Source organism: Wolffia australiana, chromosome 13, assembly GCF_029677425.1.
Source record: "Wolffia australiana isolate 7733 chromosome 13, ASM2967742v1".
NCBI lineage: Eukaryota > Viridiplantae > Streptophyta > Magnoliopsida > Alismatales > Araceae > Wolffia > Wolffia australiana.
Genome location: NC_135847.1, coordinates 11,861,242 through 11,874,889, shown reverse-complemented (window position 1 = coordinate 11,874,889; position 13,648 = coordinate 11,861,242). Strand labels below are relative to the sequence as shown.

The 13,648-nt window shown below is 40.0% G+C and overlaps 1 protein-coding gene and 1 non-coding gene across 2 annotated transcripts; both read right to left on the bottom strand.

The window, feature by feature from the left end:
• Positions 1-336: 336 nt before the first annotated feature.
• LOC144711524 (U6 spliceosomal RNA) lies at positions 337-438 on the bottom strand. The gene has a single exon (XR_013583580.1). It is a non-coding gene; the product is annotated as a U6 spliceosomal RNA (small nuclear RNA).
• A 7,705-nt stretch (positions 439-8,143) lies between these two features.
• On the bottom strand, positions 8,144-12,922 carry LOC144710982 (ethylene-responsive transcription factor ERF114-like). The gene is made up of 2 exons (XM_078584860.1): positions 12,327-12,922; positions 8,144-10,523 (listed from the first exon to the last, which is right to left on the bottom strand). Exons 1-2 carry the CDS (start codon positions 12,433-12,435, stop codon positions 10,084-10,086), a joined length of 549 nt encoding a protein of 182 aa, XP_078440986.1. The 5' UTR covers positions 12,436-12,922; the 3' UTR covers positions 8,144-10,083.
• Positions 12,923-13,648: the final 726 nt, after the last annotated feature.

Sequence of the window (13,648 nt, the reverse complement as noted above, 5' to 3'; positions counted from 1 at the left end):
CGCTTCGACCGCCGCGAATGACGTTGGTTGAAATTTTGGTCGACGCTTCCTAGTGGTGGTCACTCCTAGTGGTTTTGTGGAGCGACAGACATCCCCGACGGAATTCCGCCTGACCCACAGACAACTCAACCGGCCAGGCCACGCTGAGTCCAATAGACTCAACGGGTACGCCGATCAAACGGAGCTCTACAGGTGTGGACTGATCTGATCAAGAGAAGAAATGACCCGCCATTCGGACAGGACCCCGCGCCAGCGGGAAGAAGCCCATCGTCAATAATTCCGGCTGTGAGGGCACCGCAAAATTTGGATCGACGTCAGCTAGTTGATCTTCTGTCGTGTCGATCGGACCATTTCTGGATTTGTGCATGTCATCCTTGCGAAGGGGCCATGCTAATCTTCTCTATATCTTCCAATTTTATCGGATGTCCCCGAAGGGACTGCTGTGTCTATCGGACTTCAGACATCCGCACTTCTCCAGCCCGCAGCTCCATGATCCCGATGACAATGCTTTGCTGAAAGCCAGGCCCCTCTCTAGTCATCCAGGGTTACTCTCATCACCCTAAACAAATCGAGAGTGACCGTCATTCACCCCGCGACCTTGATTGTCAGCCGCCAACTTTTGACCACCGCCCGGGGGGTCATCCTGCATGTTGTCGACGTGTCGAGCCGCAGCCCGCGTTACCTAACTGAGTTTGCCTGCGCCAAACCTCCATAAGGGTGTGCCCGGAATTCAGCATCACGCTTGAGCCGGTTTACTTATAGCTCCGACATCATCATCACTCGTCGAGCCGCCGTCTGCTCTCTGGTGCCTCTCCGCCACACCCGCTTTGACCGCCGCTGACTGTCAACGAATTCTTCACCACGAGTCACGCACCAACGAGGTACGCCGTCCTCTATCGTCGCTCGTTTGCTTATCCCTTGTAGTAAATTTTCGTCTTGACTCCACCGGTGCTTGGGCTAGGTAGGTGAGAGAGGTTTTGAGAGAAACTACGACATACTTGAGTGTCTTACCAGTAAGGACGAGACCGTCCGTTATGTGCTAGCCCTACAGATTGACTCTGTTCAACCGCAGACGGCTTCGTCGCTCCGACGAGGTTCGAGAGGCCACCGTTGCCGACACAAGATAAAACCATCCAAGCTTGGAGCTCGGCCCCTCCCTCAAGTCGGAGCCTGCACGTACGACACGTAGGACATTCATTCATTGCATCGTAGTCTCATCGACCCGTTAGGGTTTATCTGTCGGACGACGACACCGTCGACGTTTGATACCACCATCCATTATCGGTCCCTATCCATCATACTCGGTGCCGACCGGACGACGTCGTCGACAACGTCCGATATCAACTTGTTTCTTCATTATTCAAGATGATATTCAATCTCTGGGTTGTCCATTAAGCTAATGTTCAATCTTGGTGAGAAGATGACAAGATTTTCCAAGTATTAGCCTATAAGAGGACATCCCATTCAGTCATTTCTAGAATCTTATGTATGCCTAAAAAGCATCAAGCCACCACTAACTCTCATTTTTTCAATCCGGAAGTGTAATATTTCTAATTCATTACTAATTATGCTTTTCAATATCGAAAGTCATTTAAAAGATATTTATTCATAAATTTCAAAACAACTTGGTTATCATTTCTCAGAGTGGGGATATTCTAAACCTACTTGTAAACATAATAACCGGGCATAAAAATATATATACATATATAAATTACTGTCTAGATGATGGTATAAAATCCTCTAAAAATAAAAATGTCATATTTCAATTATTAGTTTTAGTGGCATTTGATATCCGTTTATCAAACTCACCATAGATTGACATTTCAAGTAAGTTTTAGACAAACCATATGAATATTGAAATAATGTGGGCCAAAAATGTACTTAAAAACTTTGCGAGCAGTATTTTTTGAAGAAACATGGCCACCACAAAAGGATGCATGATATTATTCCAAAATACTTTTATGCTCTTTTATGGGACACATCTCAAAACCTAATGAGTTCCTAAATAAAATAGTTCAGAATCCTCCCAGAAAAAAGATCTCTTGAATTTGTTCTGCTATCCTACTTACTCCAATCATTTGGGTTTCTTCTTCAAACTAAATAATTTACAATAAGCGCAAAACAAGGAATTCTTCTAGAGATTTCTCTAAGAATATAATGATCTGAAAATTTTTCAGAGTTGGAAATATGATTATTGATATACAATTTGGATAAAATTATGAGCTACAAAATTTTAAGACTCACTTCTATCCTCCATTTTTTTCTTGATATTCATTCGGTAATAAAATAAATCCAATTAGGAAATGCATTTCTTCTTATTCATACATAAAATATTTAATAGAACCATGATTTGAAAACAAAATTAGTTTACTACCCAATAAATGGTATCTGATTTAATCTAAGATTTATGGCTAGAAATTCCTTATCTGTGCTTTTGTAATGTACTTGAGCATCTCCTAAAGTTTTGGCAGCACGATAGATGACCATTGACTTCTTTCCAATCTTTTGACAAAGCTGAGTTCCCACTGCAAAGTTGAAATTGTCACACATGCTCAAAATGTGTACTACAATACAAAGCGTATAATAGTGGTATTTTCATAAGAGCCTCTTTAATTTCCATAAAATCCTAGTTTCTTACCCATGGCTCTCAAAAGTTCATATTTAGCTTGCATGTTAGTCAATGTTGTAAAAAAATTAGCAAGATATTTTGATGAAACATTTATAGAAGCCTGTAGGGCCGAGGATTTCTATAAGTTTCCTAGTGTTGCTAGGAAGAGGAAGGTTATGGATCACTTCTATTTTATTTTTGTTCACTTCTAGTCCATGCCTTCTAGTTAGATGTCCTAGTACCCACTCATTTTTTACCCTAAAGTGTGACTTTTCCTATTTGAGCATCACCATTTTCTCCTCGTATATATGTAAAACATTTTACAAGTTAGCTAAACCTGCCCCAAAGTTTTGACCGAAAGCATAAAAGACATCCATAAAAATTTCTAAACAATCTCTAAGTAACCATGAAAATATAACAGTCATGTATATTTCAATTGTAGGGGGAGAAATATATAATTTGGAAGACATACTCTTAATGCGAATGTCCCAAATGGACTAGTTTATATTCGATTACACCTTGAAAATCCACCTAGAAAACATAATTAATTTTGACCTGCTAAAGGCAAATGAAAGTTTTCTAATAACAGAATTCATTCTGATAAAAAATGCATATTCTCCAACTAATTGAGAAAGTTTTTTGAATGTCCTCTCCTTGATTTCTGTTTTATTAGAAACCACATGTGCAGGACTCACCCCATCACTATGCGGAGAATTGTATTAACTAGTTTCTAATGATATTATTTTAGTTCTCAAGTTGTGTTATTTTGAGTATTTTTATTGCATGCATTATTTTTTATTAATGTGGAACGTTAATGAGTTGATTTTTCTCGAAAAGAAACTAGAAAACAGCATGAAGACAGATGTTTAAGTAAGGTATTAGAAGTTTTCTTTTTAGGGTTATGCATTTGATTTTCTAATTCGAATGGTTATTGATTAAGTAACAAATCATTTGGCCTTCTAAAGGCAAATGCCCAATAATAAAATGTCATTAAGATCATTTTTTGGGATTTGATTGGTACAAAAAAGAGCAACATGGGCAAATAAAATGATGACATTCTTGTGATGTACTCTCTCTCTTCTCTTGAAAAACTTGGCACATCACAACCATATTTCTTTCTTTTGGTGATGCATGAGAAAGGAGTTGAAGGACGATCTTGACTCCGCAACTGTCTCTAGATGAAAAGCAGGAAGGGACATACGATATTATATTTTCTTGTTGATTTTCTATCTTGAATTCACTGGTTAATTTGTCGCAAAACCCTTCAAACCTTATTATTAATTTTTCATACACGCTATTGATTCCGTGAACTCCTAATTTACCAGGAACTTAGATACCACTGGTCTCCTAAATTTTACAAAAGAATTAACTCTAAAATTGTATCTAGTTCAATATGTTTGTGAACGGGATATTTATTTAAAACAAGCAGGACCTTGAATCTGATCCAACACAGTACTTAACTATAAATTTTTGATGATTTTTAGAATGAATTTAAATAATTATTTAATCGTATCTATATCTCTAGAATATGTCATTAACTAATTTTTGTCGTTACAAAAAAACTGGAGTAATCTGTTACTTGATGCATTGATGATCTAGAGTTTCTAGCTAAATATTAAGACTCTCTTTTACTATATTGTAGAACCAAGTAGGTTTGTTACGAAACCAGGGTAAAATATTGTCCCACATTGAGAAGTGTGATGAATATGAATTAAGTAATATAAAAACTTATACTTATCAAAGATAAGTTAGAAATTGAAATTGGAAAAACAGAAATTCAACCCTCCTTCTCAGTATTTTGACCTATCCCTTGTTCCACACAATATCAATAGATTCTAAACCAATTGAATATGCATATTCTAAACATGTAGCCCAAATATTCCTATTTGAAGGATGCTCGAGACGGACATTGAAGTATCAAAAAATAATAACATTATATGCTCTTTTTAGATTCTATGTCCTTGATCTAGATGAAATAAAGTGGATTCTTGTTGTGGAAGATGTGGAATAAAATTGAAACAACTTTTACAAGACAATTGATCAAATTTCATGGGATTGGATCACATTCATGATTTCATCAGTCCTCAAGTAAGATGTGTCAAGCTGCTAAAGTGTGCAACCTTAAGATGTATCCAATGCAATCCTCAGAACTTTGATATCATCCTTCCCCTTAAAAAGCCTTGTTCACACTCCTCCATCATCATTACGACATCTTGATCACATCAAGGATGGAGAGAAGACATGTGGAGTAGGGAGAAGAAAGGGAAAAGCCTTGGAAAAATATGGCATGGGTGAATTTCATTCAGGGGATTCCCTTATTTATTATGTCTGAAAGACCCTTTTCTTGTGACCCCTACGCCCATGTAGCAGTCTAGTTAACAACTCTAATGACCCAATAACTGTTATTTATCCCCCAAACAAATAAACTATATGACTATATAAAATAATTAATGACGGATAGATTTAACATTATCATTATATCAAGTTTCCAAATTGTTAGGAGCCAAGATACACCTTGTGCTCTAGAAAACATACCGAATTGTATTGAGTCACTCATGGAACTTGTTTGTCATCGGTACTTGTGTATGTATCATCCCTCATCCACTTGATGGCCTTAAGATGACTTAGGGTGTGGTTAACTGACAAATCTGAATTAGTCTTCCGAGTTACTATTAATAAGTTCAGAAATTATGAGAGAAGTTTTGTCTAATATTTGAATACTTTAACCAAAGAATTCAATACATCATCTTCCTTGATATGTCTCCTTTTATACCAAGGGCAGATGATCCCATATTGACCACTCAATCATCTTCATGAAATTATTGCTGAACCCGAACTAGGTCTAATTAGAATTCCATGATTAAAACCTCGTAGACCATAGTCAAAGTACAACCATCCGTCCACAAGGTATCATTGGTGACTAAGGTCTAAGGTCCATTAAAAACCCATGACATAAAATAATTTAATTCACATTTTACACCATTCATGGATTTATATGGATGAATTTTGTAACATTAGTATAGAGGCACTAATGGCATATGGTGGGTGATCTTTAAAAAAAAAATTTACTGAATTGAACTTTATGAATCTCTCAATAGTATTATACCTGACTATCAAATAGGTTGATTCATGTCACATTCAAGTAACCGGTCCTAAGACCTAAGATTCCATGTGGATCAGTAGATATGTTTTGATTATACTATTACAATGATCAGTAGTCTGAGTCCTTAATCATTGGATTCAAATTAGTCTTAGCTCAGATATAGCATGAAGTTCACAAAGATGATTAGATTGTCAGGATGGAATCATACGCCCTCAGATTGACTCAAAAATGAAGATGCATTGAATTCAAAAGCTGGTTTGGGGAGATGGAGAAGAGGTTGTCTAATGATGACGAAAAAGGTTCCATAAGAGAGTTTATTTACTACTTTGTATATTCTAAAGCACAAGGTTTAGCTTGGCACCCCACAGACTCAAACACATAACATCTTGATTGGGTTAAATTGGTCGGTGAGTAATTAATCAATATGCTGCTATTGTTAACTAATAAGATTAGCCAATTAGTGTTATTGTGCCATTAAAGTTATTATCTAGGGATATGCATTGGTGTGGAGGGTCACACACACAATATCGATGGATTTTGGTGGATATACTTGCATTATAAGGGCTTTGAAGAAAATTTCCAAAATAAGTATAAAGATGGTAGCACTAAGTTTTGGTGCACATGCTTGTTGGATTTGGCCTCCCTTGTATTATCCTTCTCAAAATCCCCAACCTCAATTGTGACTTGACTGTGAGAAGATTTACATGATCTTCAAGGGGAGTTGAAGACGATTGAGAAGAAATTCATCATTGCATCAATCGTCTGGATATGTTTGGAGGCCAGGTACATGAATGGCTTGAAGAGAATATTCTAGGGCGCAAAGTGGGAATGGAACCAATCTCATACAAGGCGATGAGGCCAGGTACGTGATTTGATTTAGATGATTTTTAGATATTCAATCGAGCCCATAGATCCCAACACCCTCATCTTTGTGTGATTTGTAATGTAGGGGAGATCAATTAAAAAAGTGGTGGTCCATAAAGAAGAAGAGAATGGCATCTGACCTGCCAAGGATGACAAGTTTATTTCTAGCAATCGATCATTTTTGCAGTTATGGACAACTTAATTTGAGTACCCAAAAAAGCAAATTGGACCCCACATAAGGTGATGTGATCACCAAGGTTTTTTGCAGTTTTTTATAAGATCTAATTTGATTTATTTTTATTTCTATTGCTCCAATTCAGTTTAGATGTCATTTGTGGTAGAACTCAAAATGGTACGGCCTAGCTCATATTATATTTTTCTTCTTGAGCAAGTCAACTTGGCTTTATTATTGAATGACAGTGCCTTTGAGATTCAAACACAGTTATCATTTTAATTGTACTATAATCCCCTTTAATCATCAAAATGATGGCCAATCCCCAACCTGTTGTCCCTTTATTTTTCATAAGTCTTGTACGCCCAATCCTATTAACTACCTCCCCTCCTTATTTGTCGAATTCTTTCAAAAAATTGATGCTCTATCTAGTCTATCTAATCCTGGTTTGTTACTATGTAAAAAAACTATGTAGAGCATTATTGAAGTGGTGAACAATTTGGATTTGATTTTGATTAAAAGATATAAATAGGATTTCCATTTAACTTTGTATGATAACTGGTGACGATTCAAGATAGATCATAAAGTTTTAAATTGCCTGAAATCACTGGAGCTGATTAATCCAAAAGATTATCTTTCGTTACGTCCTGCTTAGATCTGTGGTTTAATATGAATATACTATGTTATTCATAAATTTTAGTTGGATGGGGATGATTATTTATATGTTTTGTGTTTATGAGAAACTTTGAGGAACTCAAAGTGGCCGTGGGATCCAGACTCATCAAATTTAATCTAATTTAATATGCGTCCTGTCTAAATTGTAGACATCTTCACTTCTTATAAAAAATAATACACAAAAAGAAAAATCCTACCCATTGTAAATTTTTATAAAGGTCCTACGTCCACGTCCATGTTCATAACTTTCCTCTGTCCTGCTTAAAAGGAGATGTATTTGGAACATAGAAAATTATAAACAGGACAGGAGAAGGCTAAGATGCGTTACACAGAGCACCTTGAGATCTCCAGAAAATGGGGATACACAAGGTAATTGCTGTCTGCCTAATATCTCCGGAAACTAGCTGTTCTCCCCATTCTTTTCTTCCGAAATGTTGCATGTGAGGGCCCCAAAGGTTAAATTAAATTCTTTGTATATTTCCGCCTGAGTGAACCATTTAAGAGCACGGTTCCCCAAGTCTTGTCGTCTATGATATAGTCAATGGCCCAAATGACAGAGACGTTAAAAAACGCATGCCAGCGATATATGCGACGGATCCTCAGATATATCTTGGATGCCGTGAAGATCTATCCACTGCAGATCTCTCTGAACTAAACTGCACTGCAAACAAGCTGATTCGGCGATAGAAGACAAGAATAAAGAGATAGAGGGAGAGAGAGCTAGCGATAAAGAGAGATTCAGTGGGAAAGAAACAGCTATGGCGTGAGGAAACTGCCAAAACGCCCCAAAAGAAACAATTGACATGAGAGAGAGAGAGAGAGAGAAAGAGAGGAGAGAAACAAAAATGGTCAAACTAGCAGACGTGGTAAAATCATGGCGAGAAGCTATTCCGGGACGCAGGAGATTAAGAGGCGTGGAAATGATTGAAGGGGTAGGTGCCCAAGAACAGGAAGAACAGTCGTGAAGCAATGTAACTCTTGAACCCAATTCGTTATCATACCGGACGTCGGATAGGAACTAGGAAGACGGAGGGAAGATCCTTGACTTCTTCCCACGGGCTAGAGATTCCCCCCCTGAACAGTTTGACCATGAAAATGCCTTCTTCCTTGTTCTCTCAGCATGCACTTCACGGCGGCGGCTGGTCGTGGAAGAGAGAGAGAGAGAGAAGTAGAGAGAAAGAGAGAGAGACAGAGAAGTAGAGAGAAAGTAAAGAGAAAGAGAGAAAGAGAGAGAGAGAGAGAGAGAGATAGAAAGAAAGCGGCAGAGAAAGAGCAAGTGTGAGATAGAGCGAGGTAGAAAGATAGCGAGTGTTGGAGAAAGAGAGAGAGATAGGTATAAAGATAAAGAGAGTTAGAGAGGGAGAGAGGTATAGAGAGTTAGAGAAAGAGAGAGAGAGAGAGAGAGAGAGAGAGAGAGAGAGATGGACAAGTAGAGAGAAAAAGAGAGATATGGAGAAAAGAGTGAGAAAGGCATGGAGAGAAAGAGAACGATAGAAGAGAGACAGAAAGAGTGTTAGAAAGAGAACGATAGAAGAGAGAGGTATGGGGAGAAAGAGACACAGAAAAAGAGAATTAGAAAGAGAGAGAGAGAGAGAGGTATGGGGAGAAAGAGACACAGAAAAAGAGAATTAGAAAGACAGAGAGAGAGAGAGGTATGGAAAGAAAGAGACGCAGAAAAAGAGAATTAGAAAGAGAGAGAGAGGTATGGAGAGAAAGAGACACAGAAAAAGAGAATTAGAAAAAGAGAGAGAGAGAGAGACAGAAACGTATGGAGACTGGAGAGAAAGAGACACAGAAAAAGAAATTAGAAAGAGAGAGCAAGGTATGCAGAGAAAGAGACACATAAAAAGAGAATTAGAAAGAGTGGGAGAAAGGTATGGAGAGAAAGAGACCAAAAAAGATAGTTAGAAAGAGGGAGAGAGAAAGCGAGATACAGGGAGAGAAAAAAAGATAGTTAGAAATAGAGAGAGAGAGCGAGAGAGACAGAGAGAAAAAGATAGTTAGAAAGAGAGACAGGGAGAGAAAGATAGAAAGAGAGAGCGAAAGAGAGAGACAGAGAGAGAAAGAGATAGTTAGAGAGAGAGAGACAGAGAGAGAAAGAGATAGTTAGAGAGAGAGAGACAGAGAGAGAAAAAGATAGTTAGAAAGAGAGACAGGGAGAGAAAGATAGAAAGAGAGAGCGAAAGAGAGAGACAGAGAGAGAAAGAGATAGTTAGAGAGAGAGAGACAGAGAGAGAAAGAGATAGTTAGAGAGAGAGAGACAGAGAGAGAAAAAGATAGTTAGAAAGAGAGAGACAGAGGGAGAAAAAGATAGTTAGAAATAGAGAGAGACAGATAGTTAGAAAGAGAGAGACAGAAAAAGATAGTTAGAAAGAGAGAGAGAGAGAGAGAGAAAGAGAGAGAGAAAGATGGTTAGTAAGAGAGAGAGAGAGAGACAGAGAGAGCAAAAAGATGGTTAGTAAGAGAGAGAGAGACAGAGAGAGCAAAAAGATGGTTAGTAAGAGAGAGAGAGAGAGAGAGAGAGACAGAGAGAGCAAAAAGATAGTAAGAGAGAGCGCGAGAGAGAGAGAGAGAGAGAAGAGAGAGAGAGAGAGAGAGAGAGACAGAGAGAGAGAGAGAGCCAGAGACTGGTAAGAGGTGATGGATAGAGAGATGTGCCTCTCAGCTTCCACTTCCCGCCGGCGGCTGGCCGTCGGGGTTAGACGAAGAGCTTCTATAAGGATCACCGGCGACGACGCCAGGGAGAGCGATACTGGAAGCCACGCTCAGCAGCTCTTGGTCTCCCCCGCGGAGCAGCTGAGCGTACTGAAGAAGATCCGGGTACGAAGGAGGTGTAGAAGGAAGAGGAAGAGAAGGAGGAGGGACTCGGGGAGCGAGTCGGGAATCGGCTTGAGTCTGGAATCGGTGCGAGAAGTTGAGCTTTGCTTTGGGCCCTTTGAATCTCAGCGCGGCCTCGTCGTAGGCTGCGGCCGCACCCTCGGCCGTGTCGAAGGTGCCCAGCCAGACGCGGGCGCCCTTCTTCGGGTCTCTAATCTCTGCTGCCCACTTCCCCCACGGCCTTTGCCGCACTCCCCGGTAGTGTTTTCTTCTCTCTCCAATCCCTTCGATGCAAACGCAAAAGATGGTTAGAGAAAAAGAGTGAGTTAGATAGAGAGACACACACAGAGGGAGATGGAGAGCGAGACAGAGAGAGCAAGGGGGAGAGATAGTGAGAACAGAGAGAGCGAGACGGAGTTTAGGGCGAGAGAGAGTGAGAGAGAGAGAGAGAGCAAGAGGGAGAGTTTAGAGCGAGAGACGGAGAGAGAGAGAGCGAGAGACGGAGTTTAGGGCAAGAGACGGGGAGAAAAAGAACGCTAGAGAAAGAGAGAGAAAGAGAGAGAGAGAGAGAGAGAGAGAGAGACGCAGAGAGAGAAAGCAAGAGGGAGTTTAGGGCGAGAGACGGAGAGAGAAAGAAAGCTAGAGAAAGAGAGAGAGAAAGAGAGAGAGAGACGCAGAGAGAGAAAGCAAGAGGGAGTTTAGGGCGAGAGACGGAGAGAGAAAGAAAGCTAGAGAAAGAGAGAGAGAAAGAGAGAGAGAGAGAGACGCAGAGAGAGAGAGAGCAAGAGGGAGTTTGGGCGAGAGACGGAGAGAGAAAGAAAGCTAGAGAAAGAGAGAGAGAGACGCAGAGAGAGAGAGAGCAAGAGGGAGTGAGGGCGAGAGACGGAGAGAGAAAGAAAGCTAGAGAAAGAGAGAGAGAGAGACGCAGAGAGAGAGAGAGCAAGAGGGAGTTTGGGCGAGAGACGGAGAGAGAAAGAAAGCTAGAGAAAGAGAGAGAGAAAGAGAAAGAGAGAGAGAGAGAGAGAAAGAGAGACGCAGAGAGAGAGAGAGCAAGAGGGAGTTTGGGCGAGAGCCGGAGAGAGAAAGAAAGCTAGAGAAAGAGAGAGAGAAAGAGAAAGAGAGAGAGAGAGAGAGAGAGAAAGAGAGACGCAGAGAGAGAGAGAGCAAGAGGGAGTTTGGGCGAGAGACGGAGAGAGAAAGAAAGCTAGAGAAAGAAAGAGGGAGAGAGAAAGAGAGACGCAGAGAGAGAGAGAGAGCAAGAGGGAGTTTAGGGCGAGAGACGGAGAGAGAGAAAGAAAGCTAGAGAAAGAAAGAGGGAGAGAGAAAGAGACGGAGAGAGAGAGAAAGAGCAAGAGGGAGAGATATCGAGTGACGGAGAGAAAAATAGAGAGAGAGAGAGAGAGAAAGCGAAAGAGAACGAGAGAGAGAAACGAAGAGATAGGAGAGACAGAAATCGAGGGAGGGAAAGAACGCGAGAGAGAGAGAGAGAGGGAGAGAAAGAAAGTGAGAGAGAATGTGTGAGACGGATCGAGGCGTAGAACGAAGGACAGAGAGAATAGGGGAACTATAGCACCATCCCGCGCTAGATACGTGGAATGTAACATTAAAAGACTAGAATAGTTAATGAAAATAAGTACCATAAAACGATATGACTCATTAGGACCAACAAATCTCACCTACACTTATTTATTCATTCCTATCATTTTTTTATCATTTTAGTGGTATAAGCTACCACATTCATAATTTGGATTATTATGTTTGCTGGCAGCTAATCAAAGTCTCTTGTACCTGTTCCAGTGCACAGATCCAAAAGTTTATTTGACCAGGAACTCTTCTGGCGTGAATAACGCTACTAATAACCCATGTAACGTAATAGGAACTACTAGAGGTAATAAAAAACAAGAACAGCAGCCACTGTTTCATCAGCCAATATACTTCCCAAAAGTGGAAAACTAAGTCATGACGATTTTGTGAAATCTTCCAGGAGGTGAATTGGTGAAAGTATTGAGAATTCGAGCACTAAGTACCAAATCGCTGCTGGGTCGGATTTCATCTACTTGGTGGAGGAGTTGTGAAAGGGATAGTACCTTGGTCATCTGCGAGGAGAGAATTAGGGTTCAGAACGGCGATGGCGGTCTGATCAGGGTTAGCTGCCTCCTGACTCGGACCAGCGACCCGGGTTAAGGCTGAGACCATAGCGGTTAAGTCCTGGTCGAAGCGGCCTTCTTCCTTCTCTTCTTGCCGCAGGGGCGAAAGAGGCCTCTTGCCATGCCTTCGATCCACTGCTGCTACTCTATCGCCCCCCCAATGTCCATGCAACTGTGAGAGCGAATCCCAAATGAGCAGAGTAGAAAGGCTGAAGAATTGCCACAGAAATTCTGCCGCGGTGAAGGTGAGAGAAGATAAAAGAGAGAATGGAAAGGGACGGGCTTGATGGAAGCCTTTATGGCGAACGCTAACCCTGCTCTTCAGGTCTAGAGATAGAGAGCGAGAGAGATGGAGAGGGGGAGAGATATAGAGATAGAGAGATGTAGAGGGAGACCCGGAGAAAGAGGGATTGAGAGAATTAGAGAGAAAGTTGGAGAGATATAGAAAAAGGGACGAAGAAAGAATAATAGAGACAGAGAAAGAAAGAGAAATAGAGAAAAAAAAGGAGAGGTAGAGAGAGAAAGAAAGAGAGATGCTATCAATGATTCAATGCTGCTGTTCTGAACACACCCACGTAAAGTGAGATCTGCATTTTAAGAATGATATCTTTATAGATATAAAAATATAAAAAATAATACTAAAAATGCTCATAAAGAGAGATGTAAACAGCTGAGTATAAGGATCATAATAGAAGTCAAGAATCCTCGATTCTTTGTCCCAATCAACTAACTCTTGGCCTAGGCATTCATTGCACTGAGCCATTCCTTCCCCGGGAACTAAACACGCATCGTCCAGCATTCGACTAGAGTCCGATTTTTCTCAAATCTATAATCTGACTGGTCATTATATATACCTTTCCATCAAGTTTTATACGTATCTCTCAAGCTATCCATCTTTCTTTCTATTTGTCTTCCCATGTATCTATCCATATCTTTCTATTTGTAGATCCATCGATCTATATATCTATCTATGTATTTATCTATTTATCTACATATGTATCCAACTTTCTTTCCATCATTCCCTGGTATCAGTATTGGTATATATATACCTAATGGATAAATTTAGGTATCTACCAGTTTATCTGTCTTTCAAGGTATAATCTTTGTACTTATCCGTCTACCTTAGAAAAATCATTGTATTGACATATGAAATTGATAATATGTTTTTTGAAGCCTGCTGAAGCTGACAATTATGCATTTATCCTTCCCTCTCTTTTTCTTTATATCTATCTATATACCTATGGTTTATGTATCTCGGAACC

What these genes read in the sequence shown, in the direction of transcription:
- LOC144710982 (XM_078584860.1), bottom strand. Translation starts at nt 12,435, where the DNA reads ATGGTCTCAGCCTTAACCCGGGTCGCTGGTCCGAGTCAGGAGGCAGCT. An exon ending in TCTCCTCGCAGATGACCAAG is followed by an intron (nt 10,524 to 12,326) that starts GTACTATCCCTT and finishes TTTGCATCGAAG; the next exon opens with GGATTGGAGAGAGAAGAAAA.